This window comes from Cyphomyrmex costatus, unplaced genomic scaffold (genome assembly GCF_001594065.2).
Source record: "Cyphomyrmex costatus isolate MS0001 unplaced genomic scaffold, Ccosl1.0 scaffold193, whole genome shotgun sequence".
NCBI lineage: Eukaryota > Metazoa > Arthropoda > Insecta > Hymenoptera > Formicidae > Cyphomyrmex > Cyphomyrmex costatus.
This window is the reverse complement of record NW_017275965.1, coordinates 763,149-786,157: the sequence shown is the minus strand read 5'-3', so window position 1 is coordinate 786,157 and position 23,009 is coordinate 763,149. Positions and strand designations below refer to the sequence as shown.

The following is a 23,009-nucleotide window of genomic DNA, read 5'->3' as shown; positions in this document are numbered from 1 at the left end:
TATATATATATAGAGAGAGAGAGAGAGAGAGAGAGAGAGAAGGAGGGAGAGAGAAAGAGAAGTAACTTATGCGCGCGTACAGTCATTTAGATAAGATATGATAAGTTTGGTGTTAAATGAGAAAACAGCTCACGTCAAGGATTTCTCGTGTAAGAAACAGTACGAGAAAAAATCGGGTCGTGAGATCGCCATATTGGATATTTACAGTTTTTGTTATATTCATATCGGAAAAACAATTCATTAGAAAATTATTGCGGTCCTCAGGGCAAAATAGAGAAAATATTCGTGATGTAAACGCAAGTATTATTCTTCTCTAAATATTCTTGTTTCTTCTCCCTGCTCGAATATTTCCACAGCGTACCTTTCTATTTGTGTACCGAAAAATCATGCAAATTACGTAGATTGTATATACTAACATAACAATCGTTGGCGTCATATTCGATAATTACAACACACAACAAATTTTCTGATACGGAAATTATACTATGATATTCTAGTGTATTTTGACTCTCCGAAACTGAATCCGATGTTTAAATGACGCTACAACATCACAATTTTTTGCATCAACGGCAAGTAGTTTGATTTTTCAGTATTTTTAACCTACTTGGTGTTATCGTTGAATTTAATTTCTCTAATTTTCTCTTTTATCTCGGGTTGTACCTTAAAAAACCAGATCGTAAATGGCTCTAAAAATACTGGAAAATCAAGCTATTTTCCATCGATAAAAAAGTTATGACGTGATGGAATAATTTGAACATTCGGTTTTGGAGAAATGTGTATAGGAATACCAATGTATGTCTAATCTCCAGATCAAACATTACATTTTGTAAATTAAATAATTAAACGGTCTAAATCGATCTAAATAGATTTAATAATAATAATTATTGTTCTTAAATTTTACAATATAAAAAATTAACAAAAAAACTAATAAAAATTTCGTTTCGGAACTCACAGGTCCTCATCGATTCTTACAGATATTTGCATCGTTGGATTGATAATATTCTTGTAATGCGTGATAAAGCGTTACAGACATGCTGATATATCAATCATTGTAACATCTACGTTCAACTCGATCGGACGAACTTGTAATGATGGTCCTGTCTAACATGCCTTTACAGTACACTTGCATTGAGAACAGGAAAATCAATCTGAACTATGATTGATATCAGCATGTCTGTAACGCTTACAAGAAAATATTATCAATCCAACGACGCAAACATCTGAGAAATAAGAATCGCTGAAGAGAAGGACCTATGAGTTCCGAAACGTACGAAATTTTTTGTTTAGTTAAATTTTTTATATTGTAAAATATATGAACAAGAATTATTATTATTAAATCCATTTAGCTCGATTTAGACTGTTTAATTATTTAATTTGCATTGCAAAAAACGAGAGAAATTTTTTAATTATATTTTGTTTTGTATGCATAATTTTGTGTGTTACTTGTATACGCTAATGTATTTTCCTTCCTGGTACACCCACGCTTTAAATAGTTACAAACAATTTGCTTGCGCCATCGAAGCTAAATTGCGATCTATCGAGATATTTTTAGATGCGATTAAATAATGTTTTCGTATGACGTGTATCGCGAATGCGTGTATCATTCATCCTGTGTGTACCTCGTCGCGTGCCACTTCGCAGCATTCCGGATTCGTGTCGTATACGCCGTATTTACAATAAAATTGCGGGATTGATATGATATCTGTATTTGTACGATTACGTTGTTTCTGCAACGGGTATTCTCAACCGCGACCTAGAAACTCGAATTCGAAACTGGTATAATATAAAACGCCTTATGCTTTTCACGGATTATATCTAAATACGAAGCTTTAACGGTGTAATTTAGACCGATAAGTATGCACTGCAATGGAACTTTGTCTCGATTACTTTTAGTTATCTTTATCGAGGGTGAGTTAAGATTATCGCGAAAACATGATAACTGACTGTTCCAGGGTGGTTAGTCTAACTAGTTTCCGGTCTTTTCTTCCTTATCGCATTCAACATTATGGACATGATTTCTACTTTGCGGGCACGACTAAAAAAATATACTTTACTGATTCATATGCATGTATATACATACGTATACGTATTTGGAGAATGGTGGGCGCAATCTCGAATCACAATACTGTAAAAAAAGAAGATATTATTCTACATTAACATTCTATTTTAAAGGATTGTCTCATTTCAAAGAATATATTATATTATATCTTTCGGTACGTCTCTCTCTCTCTCTCTCTCTCTCCAAATTTTTTTCAGTTGCCATTCTATATTTCATAGACGATTCAAGTTTTTTAGACCTTTGGCATACAAAATCCTCCTCTTTTTGTCTAACAAGAACAATTTAACAGCTTTAATTTGCCATTATTAATTACTGTCGACATTGTCTATCAATTTAACTTAGATTTACGTTTTGAATTAATAAATATATCGGCCTGAAGAAACCTTGATGAGTCGACCTGGTTTGAATTGTTAATGATATGTTACTAATATCACTGTTATGCATGAGCTCGTCGAAATGGAAAACGTAACATCCTTAGCGACGCACGGCTGTGCAGTCGCGTATGTGTGTGTACACCATGTATACGCGAGAGCTTATAGAACCATGTGAATACAATTACGTTTGCGTGATATACACCATGTACTTGTGATTGAAGCACCGGTACCTAGTACCGCTCTAGCAGTAGAATATAGGTATGTAGATTACATAAAACGTGGCATTGTATCTTTTATGCTAGCGAAGCGAACGGTATTTGCATATCAGTAGATTTTTCTTGTGGTTTCTTATGAATTCGTATGAATAATCAATGTGTCACAACTTAAAGTCTCTTCCAGATATTCGTTGCACTTTTCAGTGTTATACGAAGTTGATTAAAACATAGTGATAGAACTTATGAATTTTTATGCATAAGTTTTTAATGAGATTATTATAACATTTGTAGTATAAATTGATTAATTAATTAAAACTTAGCACTGACAAGACTATAAATCTTCTGCTTCAGTTTTGATAAAATGTCAAGTTGATCAACATAAAGCTGCCACTTTTAATTCGGCACTTTCAATTAAAAAAATTGTATTGTTGAAATGATTGATAACAAAGTAATTGTTTATGGATCACGCTAAAAGAAAAGTTACATAATTAAGCAAGATATAGAATCAGTTTTAACTCTTTTATACTTTAGAAAAAAAAGTATATTATTAGTTTCTGTTTTTACATTAAAAGAAAACTATACTACGCAAATTATATTATATCGTTTATATATCGAACTGAGCACAGTTAGACATTAATGCAATTTTGAAAAATTTGCATTCATTAAATTTTGTTAGATAATCCTGCGATCGGAAAAGACAATTCGCAGACGCCTTGACAACGTAATCGCAGCTTCACGGAGGTAGACGTTGGTCGATCGACCTACGCTACTATATTATTAATAGATAGTGAAAGTTACATTTAGATATTTGTGCAGGAACCCAGAAAATTGCCCGCTGTCACGAAGATATAATAAAACTTTGGTAACAACCGGTGCCGCGTAATGCGCGCAGATTTCACGCTAGGACTCAACTTCTTGCCGCACTGATATTTGCCGAAACAACCCGTCGTGCAAAATGCATTTACAAGCGATAAAGGAAGGATCTCTTCACTAGTGCACTAAACTCGCTAGATTCATTTTGTTCGGCAGGAAATCCACACCTTTTTCGCATGCATGCATGCGATTCAATTCTCTCGGCGCTAAAATGTTATGCAAGAGTTTTCATCGAGTTTTGCGAAAAATCCCTCACGATCGGAAATTTAATGCGAGACGAGATTTATTTTGTACGAGTTCAACGCGCGCTTTGGAATTTTCTAATAAAATATAAAGATAAGTTTCGATTTACATCGTTTTATTGCTGCAAGAACGCGGACGTTCTTTTTTTTTTGCCACCACACTTTTGCAAATAGTTGGTCGGAACCCCCGAAAGACCAGGCGAATGCGTTTCGCGAACAACATTTCACTGAAACAATACTCTCGGACAGTAGCGATCCGGGTCCTGGTTCGTGGCGTAACTTAATCGGCAAAATAACTTTTGCTCACTGACTCGCCGGGCAACGTGTCGCGCGCGAGAAGTTTCCCGACAAATTTGCAATGTAAACCGCGCCCAGAGGAACGGCCATGCGACACGTGTACGATTTCCAAAGGGCTGTTCAGCATACGTGGATATATACTTACATATAGGAAGGTAACGTACATTGCCATCTCACCGTGCCACGCGAGATCGATGCAAGGACGCTCCTCTCATCCTGTTTAATCTCGTTAACGCCCTATTATTTGCCGCGGCACTTACAACGTATCTGTATTACGCCGAAGCTACATCGTTTCTCCTCCTTTCCTTCTGGCTCGTTTACTTGTGATTACCTGCCATGTACTGAGTTTTAATTCGAATTTGTCTAGCAGAAACACCGGGGAGACTCACTTTTTTGCAGCTCCATTTACGAATTATGTATACAATCAAGTTCAAATTAAGTAATTGAAATAGATAAAAAGAAAGCACAACGTGTGCTGTGCAAAGCTGTTTGTTCTTAAATGATTTCGTAATTTAAGAAAATAATTTTTTTACAATCTTATTTGTTGTGATGGCTCTCTCTCTTATTAATGAAAAGGGAAAAGCATACGCGTTCGCTCGCTCTTCGTTTTAAAACGTGAACAGAATTGGCAAAAAATGACATTTCAGTCAGAGCTCGTTTGACGCATTCGAATTGTTAAATCATCGTGGCGTGAAGGAAACAATGATTTTGACCGCTATGCACCGATTCCGATGTTTTTCTTCTCCTTCACGGATAAATCGAATAAGTTAGCTTGGCATTTGAAATATCATTATCCACCCACAATCGGAACATAATCCTGCTCTTTTTCAGTGAGAGAATTATTAAGAGGTTAAATATATTGTAGAATTGTTCCAAGGAATTTCGTTTAAAAAAAAGATCTTTTTCTTTTAAACGAATGTAACATCGAGCGGATCTCGCGTACGCTGAGTGTACATTCGCGTTGATAAGTAAAGGAAATAATTGTTCAACGTGCTGAAAACATTTGACGCGTCACATGGGCGAGTCATCTGAGATATCTTGTAGCCGAAGGCCGATCGTAAAGACGACGAAGCAGTATTGAACTCACCAATGCTTACTCACACATCTTACACGCCATCGTGTTTTCGCGCCCCGCGAGGATACAAAAGGTATTATGCAACGCGATTCGCACAGGATGGCCGTCGATTGTGTAATCCTTCGACAAGAGTGTCAGGGACCAAGTCGTGTTTCCGTTAAGCTTATTGCTTGTGTCGTCTTCCCGAGACATTCCACTAAATTGAAAGATAACGCAAGCGTTTGGAAATTATCGTTATATTGATCGTAAATAACTTGGCAAAATACTCGCAATGTTCTAAATATAAAATTATGCAATTCCTCTATTAAACAGATGTCTCTAATTTAGTTAACGCGTATTATGCTTCTAATTTTGTTAATAGTTTCTAATTTTATCGAGAAATAAGTAGCAAGCTAACACTAATTGCATACAAAGCTCGCTAATTGGATACACTAATTGCGTTCAATATTTAATTTTCAAGCTGCATATACGTATGTCACTGAAAAGATATTTCTAAAATTGCGGTCGTCTAAAATTTCTTAGAGAAATATTTCTCCCCACCCAAGCAAATTTTACACAATATTTTAGTGAAAATGTCATTTTTCAAAGTCAAATCTTTTCTGTGCAATATCTTGCAACGAAAAATTCCGTTTGCTCCGAAAGAATTATGAGAGTCGTCCTCCAACATTTTAGAGCCGAGATTTCAGAATTGTAAGAGTAAGCTGAAAGAAAAAAAATTGATGCAGCTACTTTATCTACAAGATTTACGGGTGATCTTTAATCCGCCAGTCACAAAAATGTAGGATTTTTGCGGCCGCAAACTTTTCAAAAAGGATTTCTAGGGCACAATCGGTTGCGTCTATGGTTTTCGGTCGAGTAAACGAGCCGATGAGCCAGGTAATGCGAATTAGCTTAATCGGCTCTCTCCATGCGATCGATTCGACGATCCTTCATCCACCTCGCGTCTCAACGCCCGCTTAGAGAATTGCCCTCGTATTCTCCCAACCTAAGGGCGCGTCGAAGTAATTATGCTGTTAATGACTTATTAATCCTCGATGGTGCTACCTATAAGCCATCGACGAAACTGAATCGATAGAATCATTTGCTTAATCTCATGCAATTATTTCATGCTTCATAGTTGATATTGTAAACCATTATTATTCACTTTAAAATAATTCTTTAATTGCATTCGAAATCTGAATAAGCGATGTTTTTGATTTTTTTCATCGTGTCTTATAAGGTAAACTCACACACCGCCAAATATTTATTAATTAGAGTGATCAAAATGTGTGCGACGCGAAAAGTATTTCCTTTTCTTCATTAAAATTTCTTCGTGAAAGTGTGTTCTTCAGATTTTTCAGAATTTAGCAAATCATTTGTCTGTCTTTATGCATACTATATATTTCTTTTTTTTCTCACGATGTGCTAGATATGTTCTCATTAATTCTACTCAGTCTACAACTTAATAAGAACATGTATCTATTTAACAATGAAAACGGTACTACTTTTCTCTTCATTTAAACTTTCATAGGAACGTAGAACGACGAAGTATAACATTCACGCTTATATTTCTGTTCCAGATTTATCCAAGTTTAAAGGAGGAAGGCTCGGTCTTAGGAGGCGCCACGCAAAGAGTTACGAGGTACGCGTCTGTTTCTTCTTTTTTTCTCTTTTTCTTCAAACCTTACTCGGGCATTTTGCGATTGCAAATCATAGAAAGCTGCACGCAAGTTTTGCCGGACGTAGTATAACAGGATTTCAGTGTCGCTTTTAAGAGTCACCTCGCTCTGTAATTTCGCTGACGGTTATTGCCAAGAGCGTGCATCATCGTTGCTATTAATTGCGCGAGAACGTATAGGTCGGAGATAATCACTTAGAAGTGGTCGGGGAATATTATAATCGATACAATCATATTAATTCTGGAAAGATATCTGAATTAATAGAAAGTGATGCGGTTAGGCCTGCTTCTTCCTGATGATCCATCGAAAAAATTGTGTTACCTATACCGTTAATGCAATTAATATTATCGTACATGCCATCATTCCACACACAGGAAGTATGTTACAAAAGAGAATTTATGAAAGGAGGTCCGCTAATTTGAGCTGGACAATGGACTTGATGGCTTATTCGTTTAATGGACAGGTAATCGCGTTATACATCCACTTTCTGCTAATCCAGGAACACTCGGTACGAAAGTTATATTATGAATACAATTGGACATCACACATCGGGCAATGTTACGTTGCGTATATATCGCAAGCAATTACTTTCCCGATAATATAAATGATGATGTAAAGTAAAATTAAAGAATGGTACAGACAACAATAATGTTATAATTAAAATAAACGATGCTATCTTTTCGCAATAGAAACACGTAATATCACGATTATGATCCTTCGTGCAATAAATGGCGATATATCACACGTAAGGAGAGAAGAACGCAATTTCCTGATGCGACGGCAACAGCCTCGAGGTGAAATCTAAACGACCTAGCGCGTAAGCGTCGAAGGTGAACCTAACTTTACAATGAATTGAGAGAGGTGGCGGGCTCGACCTTAAATGGTCACACTCTCGTGTCAGCGAATGGCGAACGCTGCGTCGAACTCAATAACGTAATTTTATTTCTACCTTGCCACTATTCGTAATTGAATCATATGCTCACAAGCGCTACAATCAGTTCGTCGATCTTGAGAGAAATCGAAGCAGCACATTTAGACATTCAGTAATTTTTTTCTCAAGACTGCGAGGTCCGAATGTTTTAACTTTGGATTTTTCTACACTGGTCTGCAATTTGAATAAAAGAAAAAATGAATTATGCTTTAATAAATGATTTAGAGCAATTCTTTATACTAAAAAATGTAAAAAAAAGGTTTCTTTTTCTTCTCAAATAGAGAAAGAAGAATTTCTTTTTGATTGATATATCTATTTGATTCTTTGAAACATTTTTTTATCATGCAAAATATTTTACAACATATTTATATTTAATACGATTAGAATATTTTGTAAAGAATACTTAAAGTAAAAGTCTATGCAGGATAATTTATATTTCATCCTTGATCCTATCAATTTACATGCTTTTTTCTATGATATATCTATGAGAAATTATTGATAACACGCAATATTCGATTCGTTTGAATTCCGGATTATTGTAACGTGTCGATTGCGAAAGGAGAGGAATCGAATTTCGAAAGAGGAATATTTTTGGACCTCGGACACGTTACATGTAAAATGCGTGGCGCGTTGCGAGCAGGACGACGACGGTTTCCTGATTTTCGTTACTGTGGAAAGAATCTACGTTGTGTGTGACAGGTTTATCCTATATTCAGACAGCTTTTAGGCTATGTGACAATGAATCCACACGGCGATGATCGAGCGTGGGTCTGTCGCTTTAGTTTGTCCTCATCCTACGCCTTGTTCTACCGATTCCTTTTTAGGATCAGTAGAACACTTTTAGACTCATAACGTCTAAAACCTACTGTATATGCGAAAGACAGAGAGAGTCCAACGTTATCATATTTAACATATCTACATATATTGTAAAGATAGAGAGATAAGCTATAAAAGTTGTAAAATGGAGTAAATTCAAATTGAAGTTTTCAGTTACAGCAAAGATGTGATAAAGGAACAATTTATAATTTTAATCAAAATTCATATACTTTTCCGTAAAAAAATTTATCTTTGTATTTTTAGCTACTTAGTAATTTTATCAGCAATCGTCATAAAATTTATAGCAATATTTAAAAAATCGTATTAATGGATGAGCATGATACGTTGACAATAATTCGTTTAGAAATCTGGATGAGAACCAGGTACAAATGACATGCTTGTTATATTTTACGAGAACTATGCTAGACTTTACTACTGCTCAATTATACCTGTTCAAAGGAATCTACTTTCTCTTCAATCTTCTTTTTTTAGCCGAATGGTGTACGCGTGGCTACGTTAATTAAATGTTTTTGCTTTGCTGGGGGAAAGATTGAATCAATCGATAACTTTGTCGCGATAGTAACGAACAGGTGATTGGTTCGCTACCTTGCACATGACGAGTTAATATTTCTAATTTATTATCGGTAAACATATTATGTGGTTACACAAGCATTCCTCTCATATCGTGTTACGACCTAGAGTACATGAATATTTGTACTCATATGTGAGCGTAGCGAGCCAAAGGTGAGCTTATCAAACACTTTACAGGTTTCAGACTTTCACTTAACGTTTTCGCAATTCGTTCAATACTTTTTCAATGTTAGATACAATTTTATTCATTAAAATATTTTAGTTTGAATCGATAAAACATTTGTGCCATGTTTCATTTTCAAGTTATAATTGATAAATCATAATTTCAATGTAAATAAATAAAAATATTTCAATTAATTTTTTTTAACACATTATATAACGTATTCAATTTGACATAATTATGATATAAAAAATAATTTTTTAATTACATATATCAAGAGAAATTAAAGATAATATATGTATATAATAGTTTTTAAGAAGAAATACTTTCCAAGCTTTATGTAGTGTGTAGTGCGAATCAAAGTTAATTGTCAATTTCAATCTGCGCGAGTTATCGATGGCGAAAGTTTATTTCGTCGATAACGTTGATTAATAACTCGTACTGTATAACGAGTGAAACGGGTCCACGTTGTAAAATTACATAGTAATTTCACAGCAGTTTCGTAACTGGCAAGATATTCTTCATAGTTCACTTAGGCTGCCTGCGACGTTGAACCGGTGTTTATCATCAGAGTGTAATTAGCGACGTAGATAGTACTGCTTATTTTCACATTAAAGCCCGTAAAGGTGAAATTAAGCGATGAAAAACCTCGCGTTTAACATAATAACATTTTATCGTTCATCACTTTACGTGTTATTAGCAAAAAATTGCTGAAGAGCCGTATCCTATTAAAGATAAATCGCATCGATGAATCTCTTGACATGATCGGACTTTAAAAATCGCCGATCGAAACATATGTGTTGATAATAACGCACATTTTATGAATATACTTTGATAAAATATGCTCGTAAAATAGAGATATGCTTATAATAATCCGCTCGTCGGTACAAATTGTTCCAACAATGTGAATTTTAATTCACTTGAGCCCGCAAGAACAACGAGGATGATCATTTCGCGTAAATTATTCGCGCACGCTGAGGCATAAATTACGATGCACCGGCTCGTATATATGTGCGCGGGTTAACATAGTAAATAAACTGCATGTGTCACACGCTGTTAGGGTCCCTCGCTGGTATAGAGCACGAGTAATCGTACTCATACACATACACACGCACACGCGATGTATGTGTGTATATGTATTAAATAAGATAAACCATCGATCTATTAGTTATTCACAATATTTTCTAAACGTTCTAGAACAGAACAAATTTATTTTTTATTATTTGTATAAGTTTTATCTTGTTCTAAACGAACATATTAAGAGAGAACGCATCGTTCCTCTTTTCCTAGATTTGTTTCTTGTTCACAATGATGATATTATACATATATTGAGTAAGAAGCATTATTAATATTTACTGCTAGTTTCTTTCTCAAAGAAAAAAATTTTTGTTTTAACTCAGTTAATGCTTATAACTGAAAGAATTTAATATTTTATCATATATTACTTTATATTGATACTAGCCCGATGTAACTAAATCACTGATAAATTCTGGCGAGACGAACGGAATTCTTTCTTCTTTATAGATATTTTGAAATCGTTCGCGTGTACTGGGGGTATTTTATACGAAGTTGAAAGGCACACTCTCGTGCACGAGCAGGAGACTGTATGAGAGAAATTCCGGTAATGTTTCGCGTCCCGAAAGAGTTACAGCTCAAGGGACGCGAAGAAACACGGAATGCATTTGCGATAAACCGTATAAGCTATGTGTAGCGCCGTAGCGATTCCAGATTATTTCGGTGCATCGAGCTGTAGTTTTTGATGAACATAAATTGTTTCGAAAGTGGCACAAAATTAACAGTCGACTGCTTGCACATCTGCGACATCAACGAAAGAATGTGAATTTTTATATCGTACTCCTTCTTTTTTTTCTCTGTAAATTTCTCTACTTCGCAAGGAACTACGTGAAGTTTGAAAAAAAACCTTTAAACGATTCAGCTTGTACATCATTTCAATGACAAATTTTATTATACGAGTATATAGGAGATATTGTGTTTGAAAAAATACATATTTAAATTCTCTAATGGAAAAATGTTATTTTATAACCATGTCACTTAGCTGGTTATCCCTCGCTAATGCAGTGCAGCCTTACAGATACGTAAAATATCTGCTAACCGGCATAAAATCGTGTATGTCTTTACTGATAATTGAAATGGACTTTTCTGAGAAAAATTTCAAGAATTTCAAAAGCATTCTAAATATAGTTTCTGATAAATTGAAAAGTAGTGGTTTTTGAAAAAATGCAGTGACATCACCCCTGAGTGCCTTTCAAAAACCACTTCTCCTTTGATATGCGCTTCTTTCCTTGATTACTAGAATCTATATCGCTAAGGTACCCATATCGCAATGGGTTTTCACACAAATTTAATGCAGTATATACTCGATGATCGATTGCACGTATCAAATTCATTCGTGGCTGTCATATATTTACATTCCGGAGCTATAAAGCACGTTAGGGGGAGGAAGCAGAAGCTCAACTTAATCTTTTCTGCGTAGTTCCGAAATAGGATACGCCGGTTCACCACCGAGGGAAGTGCTCACGAGGGGACGGAGCATAGACTCTGTGGACAGACCTTTTCATCCTAGCGACTGGGTGGACGTCAATCTCGAAGTGCCCAGCCCGCCTAGAACGGGCTCAACTCCCACGAACTCGATCGTCGACACTGGTCTGCGTCCCGCTACCACACCTACATTCAGCTGTAAGCTCACAATTTATCGCCAGATTGTCCGGCAATTGGTGGATCGTTACCGAGTACGAGCCGAAAGCGCGTGTGCCGGACCGAAACAAAATGAAATTACGGCGCGGCGCGCAGCGGAATCTAAAATGCATTAAGAAAGATGAAAGGTATCTAATTAAAATTTTTTAATGAACGCGACTCGCAAAAACAGCGTAGTTAACAGAATTAAAAACACGATGAGATTGAATTACTTCGTGACATTGCGTGAAATTGCTGTCTATACGAATATTGCTACCTTTCGTCTCGTATGGAATGCAATTTCAAGTACTCGGTTATGAAGCCATAACAGGAGTGTGCGAACAGGACTCTGGCTCTCGCAAATTTAACCGTCAGCTCTCTCTTCCGTTTCTTGTCCAAACGTAAGCCATAAGCCCGCATAATTTATCGTTATACTACGTAGATCTTTAACGAGTCGCATTAACGTTGCTCGACTAACGGCCACCGATATAGTTGGCATTATTAAAGTCGTTAAATTCGTTCAATCTCCATGTTACAAACGTCGTTATGTAGGACAGAATAGCGTCATCGAGCGTGCGATAACCATTTATTCGAATAAATGTATCGCCGCAGGTGCCAATCTGAAGGACATCACTCCTGTGCCACCACCGAGACGAAAAAAAAGAAATAGGAGCAGACCCTTGCCGCCAAAACCGGACGAGATTCCTGAGAACGTGACCAATAATTTGAGCCGTGGCGATACGAGTGAGGAACCGTTATATTTCTCGGTCAGATCGAAGACGAGTAACCACAACCAGAATGGTGAAGTCGAGACTTGGGGAACGGAAAAGACTTGCACGGAAGATCCGAAACATGATGGTCGAAGGACGAAAGAGATTTACGAACATAAGGCGAGTTAGACCATCATAATTGATATTCTTCAAGTTATCCCATAAATCGGATATATCATCATTTCAATATTGCACGTTTTTTACATTTCAATAACATCTACTGGCTTATTCTCATTTTCGTTAATTTTAATAAATTATGTATGTCCTCTGCAATGCATATCATTGATTGCACGAAATGGTTTGTATTTTTATAGTAAAACTCGCCTGTCCAATTTTAATCGGCACCGATTAAATATTTATTTATAGAAACACAAATCAATCGTACATGCATAATATGCATGTACATGGAATATTATTGACTGTTATTATGCCGCGTTATTTAATAAGAAAAAAGTTAGCAAGCGAAGAAAATGATTTCTAAAATGCCATGCATAATTTGTAACAAATAAAAAAGTTAATAAATTACAAATTTAAAAACATAAGGAAGATACTAATGTAAAACGTATTGTAGAGTTTGAAAGCTATCGAAAATAAAACACATTGTACAAAGCGCTTTAAAAATTAAAAAATACATTTTATTCAAATTATAAAATTTTTACGGCAACGTTTTACTTATTTTATGTATAATACATAGAAATATAAGAAGAAAGTAATACATGCTGTAATGTAACATTTCTTATTGCATACTTAATTTGTTCAAAATCGTATTGATAAATTAATTCGTTTCTGCATGGCATCATCCAATTTAGGCGAGAAAGATAAAAAAAACGAAACATATATAGCGTACTATTCGGAATTATGCTAATCTCGAATTCCTTGCTCTATTCGATTTCGATAACGAAAATAACGACTTCCTTCGATAGGTTAATGGCACCGGAAGGATAATATCTAGCGAGGTGGTTTCCGGCAAGAGGACGCCTGCCGACAAGAAAACTTCGAGGACTTCGGAGTCGAGCCACCATCACCGGAAAGTTCTCGAGAACAAGGAATACGAGAGATTCGCCCGGAATCAGTCGATCAAGGACTCTTCGACTCCTAATCGCCAGGACAGACGAAAGTCGAAGGAGCTCGAGAGGCGGATCAGGGATTCCTCGAGGGACGATGACAGACCGGAAGCAAACACAAGAACGAAGAACTATAGCACCGTTAGCTTGCCGAATTACGATGAGCTGGACGTGTCTAGGCATCCTGTAAAAGGCATGACGAACGACGAGGAAAGTGTAGAAGAAAAAACGAAATCAAAGAGACCCGTCAGAAGCAGCACTGTCTCGCTTCCGGCTGAATCTTTCCTATCACCTTTTTCCGAGGTTCAGTACAATCATTCTCCATTATTTCATTTCATAGAGATCAAACGCAGAAATTTTGAAACATCGAACTATCTATTAATACATGATGATTTTTCGGTCCTTTACTACACACGACGTGATGAATTGTTTGTGTCCTAAATTAATTTTTATCACGTTTACAAACATAAATAAATTATTAAGTAATTTCTACATACTTTAACATTTTTTTAAAGCATTTACAATGTTTGTATATTTACAGTAAAAATGGCAAACTATGTACTTCTACTGTAATATTTTTAAGAAATAACAAGACACAAATCATCTAATCGTGTATATTAAGGGTTAAAATATAGGTATACAACGATTAAGTGAAAACTGTTATGGTCACATAATTAGATTTTTTTAGATTATTACACAATTATTAAACAATCATAAAATTTCTTTAAGTTTGATTATATGTATAAAGTTTTCGTCATGATATTTTATTACTTTATCAAAGAGATATTTTGATATCTCTTTGAGATAAAAAAAGTCACGTTTTGTACATGCTTCCTCATTTTTCTTTCTGTCAACTTTTTAATTTGATTTGTTTCGCTATGCTGGCGTACCAAGAAAGTTATAGAACTAATAATAAGACGATGATTGCACTTGTGTTATTATTTCTTGATTATAGAAGACCAGTGTATGTCTGGAGGACTACCTCCCGCGACGTGGTAGCATGGAGCACCTGTCGCTGTATCAAGTGCTGGAGAAGTTGGGTTCTAGCGAGAACGAGGTCATCGATGGCGGATTCATGAAGTACGATCCAAGTAAATTGGAGGATTGGGACCTCAGTGACATCAGTAATTGCGATTCGAACCAACGTCTCTCTGTCGAGGTACGTTTACAAAGCGAGCCGCGTTGAAATCGATATTAAGCTATCGCCTGTTAGCGCCGGTATTCCGATAAAGAAACTAATCGCATTAAGAAACGTATCCTTGCTTTCAAAAGCAAAGTAGATTTGGAATATTCACGAATTTATTTTCATCGCGGAATATCGTCGTTCTATTTAGAAAAATTATTTTTAATCGTACATCTCTTTGTATGACAAAATTATATCATTTGTTATGTAATATTGGATTGGAACAAAAGTTCGCAGCGCTACGAACTTGGAACTTTAAAGCAACTGTAACTTCATTTTCCTGCACTTTCTAGTAAAAAAAAAAAAAAATGACTGAAATACTTTCGTATAAAGTGAAAAAACACATTACTTTATATATTTGAATTAATTCGTATGTCTAAAATGTGCATTATAGAATACGTCACGAATTGAAAACCGTAACAACAAACTTACGGAAAGTGCAGGACCTTCCGAAGGTGTAGATGTTGTTGACTATTCACGAAATACTGAAGCCGGGCAAATAGAGTCGACTGAGATGAAAGTCTCGTGCGATCAAGATATAACTTCATCATTGCAGAAACCTGAATCTTTCGGCAAGGTAGCAATGCCGATAATAGATTCTGATAAAGAATCGAAGTATACTGATGATTGGCTAACAGATCAAAACAGGTATCAAAATCAATATATTTCCGGTACAAAATATATAGAAGGTTAATCCATAGCGTAACATGCTGATCAATTTCATTTCAGATCATTAAAATATTTCGATCCTCCTAAGATGTCGGAAATCTGTCAAGTATCACCAACTTGCGAGTTAGGAACTTCGCCAGTTCGTAGAGAACCATTTTTTCTAAATGAGGCACTTCATCGCTCGATTTGTGGTATATATATTTACGATTTACAATAATTAAATACAACAATTGATCAAACTTACACTTACAATTAGTTAGATATACTTATAAATACTACGGGACGGTAACACGCATATTAAAAGAACTCAATTAATGTATTAAGAATTCATTTTATAACTTGTTGAAATTTGAAATTAACGTTAAAAGTAATTTATTTTGCAATTAAGCATTTTCTGAAAATCTTGATAATAATTAAATCATATAATTTAATTCTAATTTTTAGTCGATGAATGTCTTTGATTAGAAATTCTCTTAACTTTTCAACATTTCACCGTAATTTTCTCGTTCCGAAATTCCATAGAAAACGATTCGAAACGAATCTGTCTGGGGAAAAAGTGACGATGAGTGAAATTCTTCTCTCTATTTACAAGAAATCGTCGACTATGTAAACCGAATATATGTCCGACCGCAACTTCCGTATCCCTCCCTATCTCATGCACTTATTCGCTCTTGGATTCTATCCCGGTTGGTCGGGTAATCGTCTAGAGTGTAGAAGGTACCCAACTATTCGCGTACGTGACTAGTTAAACCGCGGACGTTCCATTTGGCAGATACGATCGAGGGGTCCTGCAGAAACGGCGCCGTCGTCCGAGAAACCGATCGATCCGACCAATCGAGACTGATCTTCGGCCGTAGTCTGTCGAACGAGAGTGAGCCATTTGACGATCCGTACGAGTCGAAGGAGTTGCGTGCACATTCCGACGTAACGAACAAGTTAATCAGAACGATATCGGAGGAGTCACTGCCGCAGGAGATGCTGGAGGGAGTCGACGAAGAGATGGTCGATTTCTTCGATGAAAAGCTGGCCAAGGATGCGACGAACAAATTGAAGAAGGATTGCCAGGATCACCGGGTAAAGACGCCACCACCGAGTCCGGAGCCAAAGATCAAAGCCCAGATTCTAGACAATGATCATTCGACTTTGCTCAAAGTTTTAAATGACGAAGCAGCCAACGAAAGTAATCTCAGTTCGATGACGCCGAGTCTCACTGAGCTGGAGGTAGCGCTTTCGGATATGTTAGAAAAGGAGGATCAATCTGACGAAATTACAAAACGAGAGAATGCGAACGAGGAATGTAAACAGATTCCTGCGGAGAAGCTTCTCGAGCCGGAAATCGTTCCTGTGGAGAAACACAATGTGATCGACAGAAATGTGTCAGATCAATGTCGTTCAATTAACGATGACATTCTAGTCGATAGTACGCCTGAGAATAAGACAGATCGGTTATCCGTGTCTTTAGAACAGCCCCCCGGAGATTCGACGTCGAAGAAAAGAAAAGTGTCCTTCTGCACCTGGGAAGAAAAGATCATGATAGACGTCGATTTGAAAAATAACGAGGAATCGCCATATAATGAAATGGCATCAAATTTAGATGAGGCGACAAGTCCCGATTTCAAGGATTCTGTCAAGTCGGAATTAGAGTCAAGATCTGATTTTTTCGAAAGCATCGTGACTGATTTGAAGGACAGTGTAAGTTCTGCGAGAGAAGCACCCGAGAAACCTAATAGATCGTTTCAATACGTGGAAAACCCAGCGAAGGATTTGGAGCAAATTCCTACACCGCCACGAAGAAAGAACAAAAGTTTAGGTGTTACGAAGGAGTCAATCAGGACTACAGACAATTATCATGAAAATTCTGATCCTGGTTCTAATGACAGACTTATTTAATAATTTTAGATTACGTGATCTCGTAGTCTGCTGTTATGTGATCGTGCGCGATAATATGATCCTACAATTTTTGTGCCACACAAATTGTTAATATGTTTAATTAATACATTAATTCATGATCGCTATAAGCTAATAACTATGTAATTAATAATAAAAAATAAAGATTAAAATATAACATAAAGATTCGAATGTAACATCACTATTTATATCTTTCATATTTTATTTATATATATACAAGCTGTTATAAAATTATAGATATGAAAATTTGAGGATTACGTTGGAAGATAAATAGTCATACTTTTTTAAATAACTAAATAAATTACTACTCGCGAGTAAACCTTTATGAAGAGTGAAAACAAATTTTTATTTTTAATTTAATATATAAGAAATGTTACTACAGCAAAATTTTTAGATATTTAATTATTTAAATCTAATATTAAAAAAATAATGATATTTAAAAGGAAAAGTTTTTAACGTAACGTTTAATTTTACTAAAGAAACATTAAATTCGTCTAAAACAATATAGAAGAAAAATTAATAATTGTAATTTTATAGTATATAAAACTTAACATTATTTTTTAACGCATAAAAATCATGTGCTCAATATGGCAAAGATAAATTCCGAAAACAAGCAAGATGCGAAATTCCTTCATAAGCAATGCTTTTATTTTGGTTTTAGTGCTTTTAGGAAAACTTGGATTTAAAAAATATTTTTCATGTAGCGCAAAAGAAATTGAGTTGTTTCGTTAGATCACATCGAGAGGCAAATATTTTCTCATACGTGATAGGGAGAACAAATAACCAGATCTCTGTAAATTCTTAGTAAATACACATTCTATGTTGTATAGATACTATATGATGTAACATATTTTCCTCGATCACTCTCCTACATACAATAATTAAGTGTATTTGGATAATCTAAAAAAATTGCGAAAAATCTTTCTAATAAACCTGTCTACTCCCTTATCGAGTTTTTCTAATAAATTTATTACGTAAGAAATTATATAAGATCGATTATTATGTCTTTAAATTAAATATACTAATTTATATTTTTATAAAAATCTTGTCGCTTTTGTCTAAATATTTTTATTTCTTTATTTTCTACATGATTGATTAAAATGTTTAAGTTTTGTTTCAAATTTGCTGTTAATTTTGTCTAACAGATGTACCTCAATTTTCGTATTGTATTCTCTCATTTAAACTAAAGTAATATAAACACTTAAACTAGATGAATCCAGAGAAATATTTTAATATTAACAAAGTTACTACAACTCTTGGAAAAACGTTTATCGTAACACCATCATGCTGATTCGACAAAAGTTGTCAGTTTTTAATCTTCACGGTCGGCATGCAGGGCATAATTCGCAAGGAGTTACTGAAGAAGAAAAAACAAGAAAATGCGGATCGCGGAATAAGTGAAAGACGAAGTTTCTCATTATAAAAAAGCTTTGTGCGAAGATTTCACTCGTACCTTAATCTTGTTCATGTTTGAGAAATTAAGTTCTTGTAATATATTGTACGAGTACATATAACGAGTTATATATCGCTTTATTCCGTTACAACAAATCTAATCATTGTCATCGTATAAGCGTTGTAGGCAGACAAAAGATTTAGAAAAAGTAAAATCAAGAATTACGCAATGATTCTCAGTATACCATATATCCTAAAAATCTGAGAAGACATCAAATTCATTATTTTTTATTGTATAATAATAAAAAAATCTTCGATACATTGGTTTTGTATTTTTCTCTCCATTTCCTTCGTCGTATTTCATTTTAAAGATATGTAATGATAGTAGATAAAAATGTTAGTGTAATAAATAAAAATAGATATATTGTGCTTCTCTATTATCATTAGTGTTGTTACACTTTTGATAATAGTTCAAGCTTCCTTCAATATCGAAGAAACTCTATCTGCAGAGAGAGAGAGAGAGAGAGAGGATTGATTTTTCGTCTGCGTCATTATTTCATCGGTCGCCTGTCGAACCGTGTTAAAGGCGTACCGTTCTCCTTTCCGCTTACGAGCAGATATCCGCTTACTCATTACCTTTTTAATTATCTCTGGCCGACGGAGCTCTTCTATCGTAGTGCGTTTAACGGACCGTCCTTAATCGTTTTAAGGGCTCGTAATGTTACCGAGAACAGGAAAAGCCCTTTAGATCATGATGCAAGATTGTGTATGTGCGTAATCTACAGTTTTATAAAGTGAAAAGAAGTTTTTGATATAATTTGTATACGTTATTGATTGGCAATTTGTGAATCCTTAGTAAAATCTTGATAAAGGAAATAATCTGAAAACGCTAATTATTTAAAATTTTTAAATAACTTTTATGATTTTATTAATGTATACCGTCCAATATTCATTTAATAGTTAAACAACTGGCTGGCAAATATTTCGTGTGAACATTTGATAAAATACATTGAAAATTATTACGAACTTATAAAAAGAAGTAAAGTAAAAACAAGATATTTGAATTATTGATAAATTAAGACAAAAGTCAAATGTCGTAATCTGTACTTTTAGGAATTCTGTACCATGAGCGGTTTGAAAAGTTTAAAGCTTCCGAGAGACGACAAATCTGGGAAAACTGTGGTCCGATCGCTCTTCGTGTTCCTGAGTATTCCCGATGCGGTTTGAAATTAGCACGAACGGATTATAAGATCTGGCTCTGTTCGTGACACTTCTATTAGTGGCGTGGAAAGAAGAAAATTCAGCTTTCTTCTCTCTCTTTCTCCCCCTCTCTCTATTCCACTTCTTTCATCACAAAGTCGGTACGCGTGCGACTCGTTCGCTTCTGACGTGATGCATCTTGTATAAGAACTCATTTTCGTTGAATTTCTCTAGATTCGTGTTCCTTGAGATAACGCAAAATAAGCCACTAACCTAATTTATTTTTGCATTAGGAATGAATAAGAAATGATGTATAGTAAGGAAAAGATGTATATATGTAAAGGCAAAGATCTTGGCAGTTTGTAATGGAAGATTCTATGTAAGAAGCAAAAAATAATTCCAGAGATTCAAACATTACTATGCATTCAAGATCAATGGTAGGTTGAATAGTAAACATTTAATCGGAGCAATTTATGCAAACGGTTTAGTAAGAAAAAGCTGCTCTCGGAGTACTATTTGGAAGCTGTCGTAAAATATTTTCTGCGGCTTATGGGGAATGTACAGCCAACACGATACGCGCCAAAGTCAATTGCCACGATAAGGACGAAACAATGTGACACTTTGTCGGAAGGACTTAAGCTTAATCTTCAACGAGGTAAGTCCGTCTTAGAATGTACTTTAGAGTAAGGTGCGCACTGGTCCAAGTAGAGAGACTCTCCAAGTAGATATCTCTTCCAAGGTATCACGACACTTATACCCCATGCAATAGCCCATGTTTCTAAGTATACCAAAATAATGGTAGACAGCTATAGAGTTGCAATTTTCAATTTTAATAATTAGTATGCATTGGTATCTATATTATTACTAATTTTAAAACATCTAGTAATAGGATATTCAACATTAGTCGTACTTTCTTGTAACGAATTTCATGTTTTGGAAATAATTAACGTTATTCAGTGAGTTTGTGCATCCTATCCAAACTTCTTAATCAAATATATTTTAGGAATAAAAAGATAATATATATTTAAAAACTTAATATATATATATAGTATATATGTCACAATCAATGTATATATTTATATATAGTAAAGTATATGATTAGTAAGTATATACATTTACACTAAAGCAACATTTAAAATGTGACATAATACATTTAGTATCATATCCATAGACAATAAAGAAAAGATATTTTTATACTTTCTGCCTAAAAGCATTCAGACCATCTAATCGTTCACCGAGTTCTTCAAAAGCTTTCATATTGTTATCAAAATAAACGACTATCACATTCCTCAGTTAAAAGTCCTACTTCTTCCTAAGCCTCATCAGACTATAAAAGTATCCTCTCGCACTAAAAATGTTTAAACGATTTTGAAGTGTGCTGTATAGTGTGTCTCATAATCGAGAGATTAAAAGAATATCGTTATTGTTTTTCTTCATTAAACAAGAAGTTAACAATGAAGGATTATTTGTTGATAGTGTTACTCCTAGTAATAGTGTCACATGCATTCGAGGAAACTATTTACCTTTCAACAACAAGCAAAGACGAAATTAATACTACCGAATCAACCAAAGATCACAAAGAATCTTCTCTATTATCCGATTTGACATCGTCCTTAATAAAATTAAATAGGTTACGTAATATTTCTGTAGAAAACCCTATTGAGATAATCAACGCTATGGAAGAATTATTAAAGGAACGTTCTACAAATATATATTCTGCTTACTCATGGTCCAATTCTGAATATCCTTTTTTAAATCTTTTGTTACCAAAGGAATTGAATGTATCTAGTAACATCTTTAAGGAAGAAGATTTGAAGAACTACTGCGACACAGTGAGAGAGAAGAAAATTGACGACATTTGGGCAGCATTATATAATCCTCCTAAGTATAGGGAAAAATTTTTTATCAAAGTAGAAGGTTGCTTGCAAGCTCTGACGCGTTATATTGAACAATTAAGAAACAAATTAAAAATCATCAGTACTACTGAATCGGCTGAAAATGACAAATCTGAGATTAATACCACTGAATCGACTGAAAATGACAAATCTGAGATTAATACCAGTGAACGAACTGAAGATCACAAACCCGAGATCAATACCACTGAACCAACTGAAGATCACAAATCTGAGCTCAATTTCACTAAACTAAATAAACTAGATGAACTTTTGCCAAATATAACGTTCGCCCTTGAAAAATTAAATAAGTTATATCCTTCAGCTGGGGCAGAAGATTATCTTCAAATGTTAATAGACTCACATATTAAAACTACAAGAAATACCCACGAGAGGGAAGTTCTCCGTATGCCCTTGATAGATTTATTGTCACCAAGAACGCTTATTTTATATGACTTTTTGAAGAGTATACTTTCGACAAATCAGGACCACCCCTGCGAACAATCAAGAAAAATGGATGTCACGGACTATAAAAGATACTTGCAATTTCTGCTGCCAAATGCACTCTATGAGATATGTGAACCATATCCTTATCTTACATCAAGGTGTAAAACATATAATCCATACAATAATACAAAAGCTTGCTTGCAATATCTAGCAAACCATTTTGAATATTCCTCGATGCTAGAATCGAGAATAGACGAAATTACCGAATTCAATGTCGATCACGAAATCACGACATACACAGTAAAGAATAATCTAAAGTTAACAATAAAAATAAATATAGATCCAGATATTGTTGATAAAGATGAGACTATTGTAGATAAAGGTGATATTATCTTAAGATCATTTGAGGGATTTGGATCAGTATCATATTAGAGAAGAATCTCAACCAGTATCAAGCTTTCTACAGAAAGCAGAAGGTAATATTTCCAATTAGTCATTA

General features: G+C 34.9%; 2 protein-coding genes across 4 annotated transcripts in view; one reads left to right on the top strand and one right to left on the bottom strand.

Annotated features, from left to right (window-relative positions):
- The window catches only part of LOC108772903 (uncharacterized), a 21,296-nt gene extending 3,659 nt beyond the window's left edge, over window positions 1-17,637 (top strand). For 2 of the 3 annotated variants that reach the window (XM_018538551.1, XM_018538552.1), the window contains exons 3-10: window positions 6,695-6,756; window positions 11,786-11,988; window positions 12,598-12,875; window positions 13,679-14,122; window positions 14,775-14,978; window positions 15,397-15,650; window positions 15,732-15,862; window positions 16,444-17,637. In XM_018538551.1, coding sequence (XP_018394053.1) covers window positions 6,695-6,756; window positions 11,786-11,988; window positions 12,598-12,875; window positions 13,679-14,122; window positions 14,775-14,978; window positions 15,397-15,650; window positions 15,732-15,862; window positions 16,444-17,561 — 2,694 coding nt within the window. In that variant the 3' untranslated portion in view covers window positions 17,562-17,637. Of the gene's footprint in view, window positions 1-6,694; window positions 6,757-11,785; window positions 11,989-12,078; window positions 12,135-12,597; window positions 12,876-13,678; window positions 14,123-14,774; window positions 14,979-15,396; window positions 15,651-15,731; window positions 15,863-16,443 lie in introns of those variants that run through there. The other variant, XM_018538553.1, reaches the window with a different exon arrangement.
- Phyhd1 (Phytanoyl-CoA dioxygenase domain containing 1) overlaps window positions 1-23,009 on the bottom strand; it is a 140,927-nt gene that overhangs the window by 33,173 nt on the left and 84,745 nt on the right. The window lies entirely within an intron of this gene.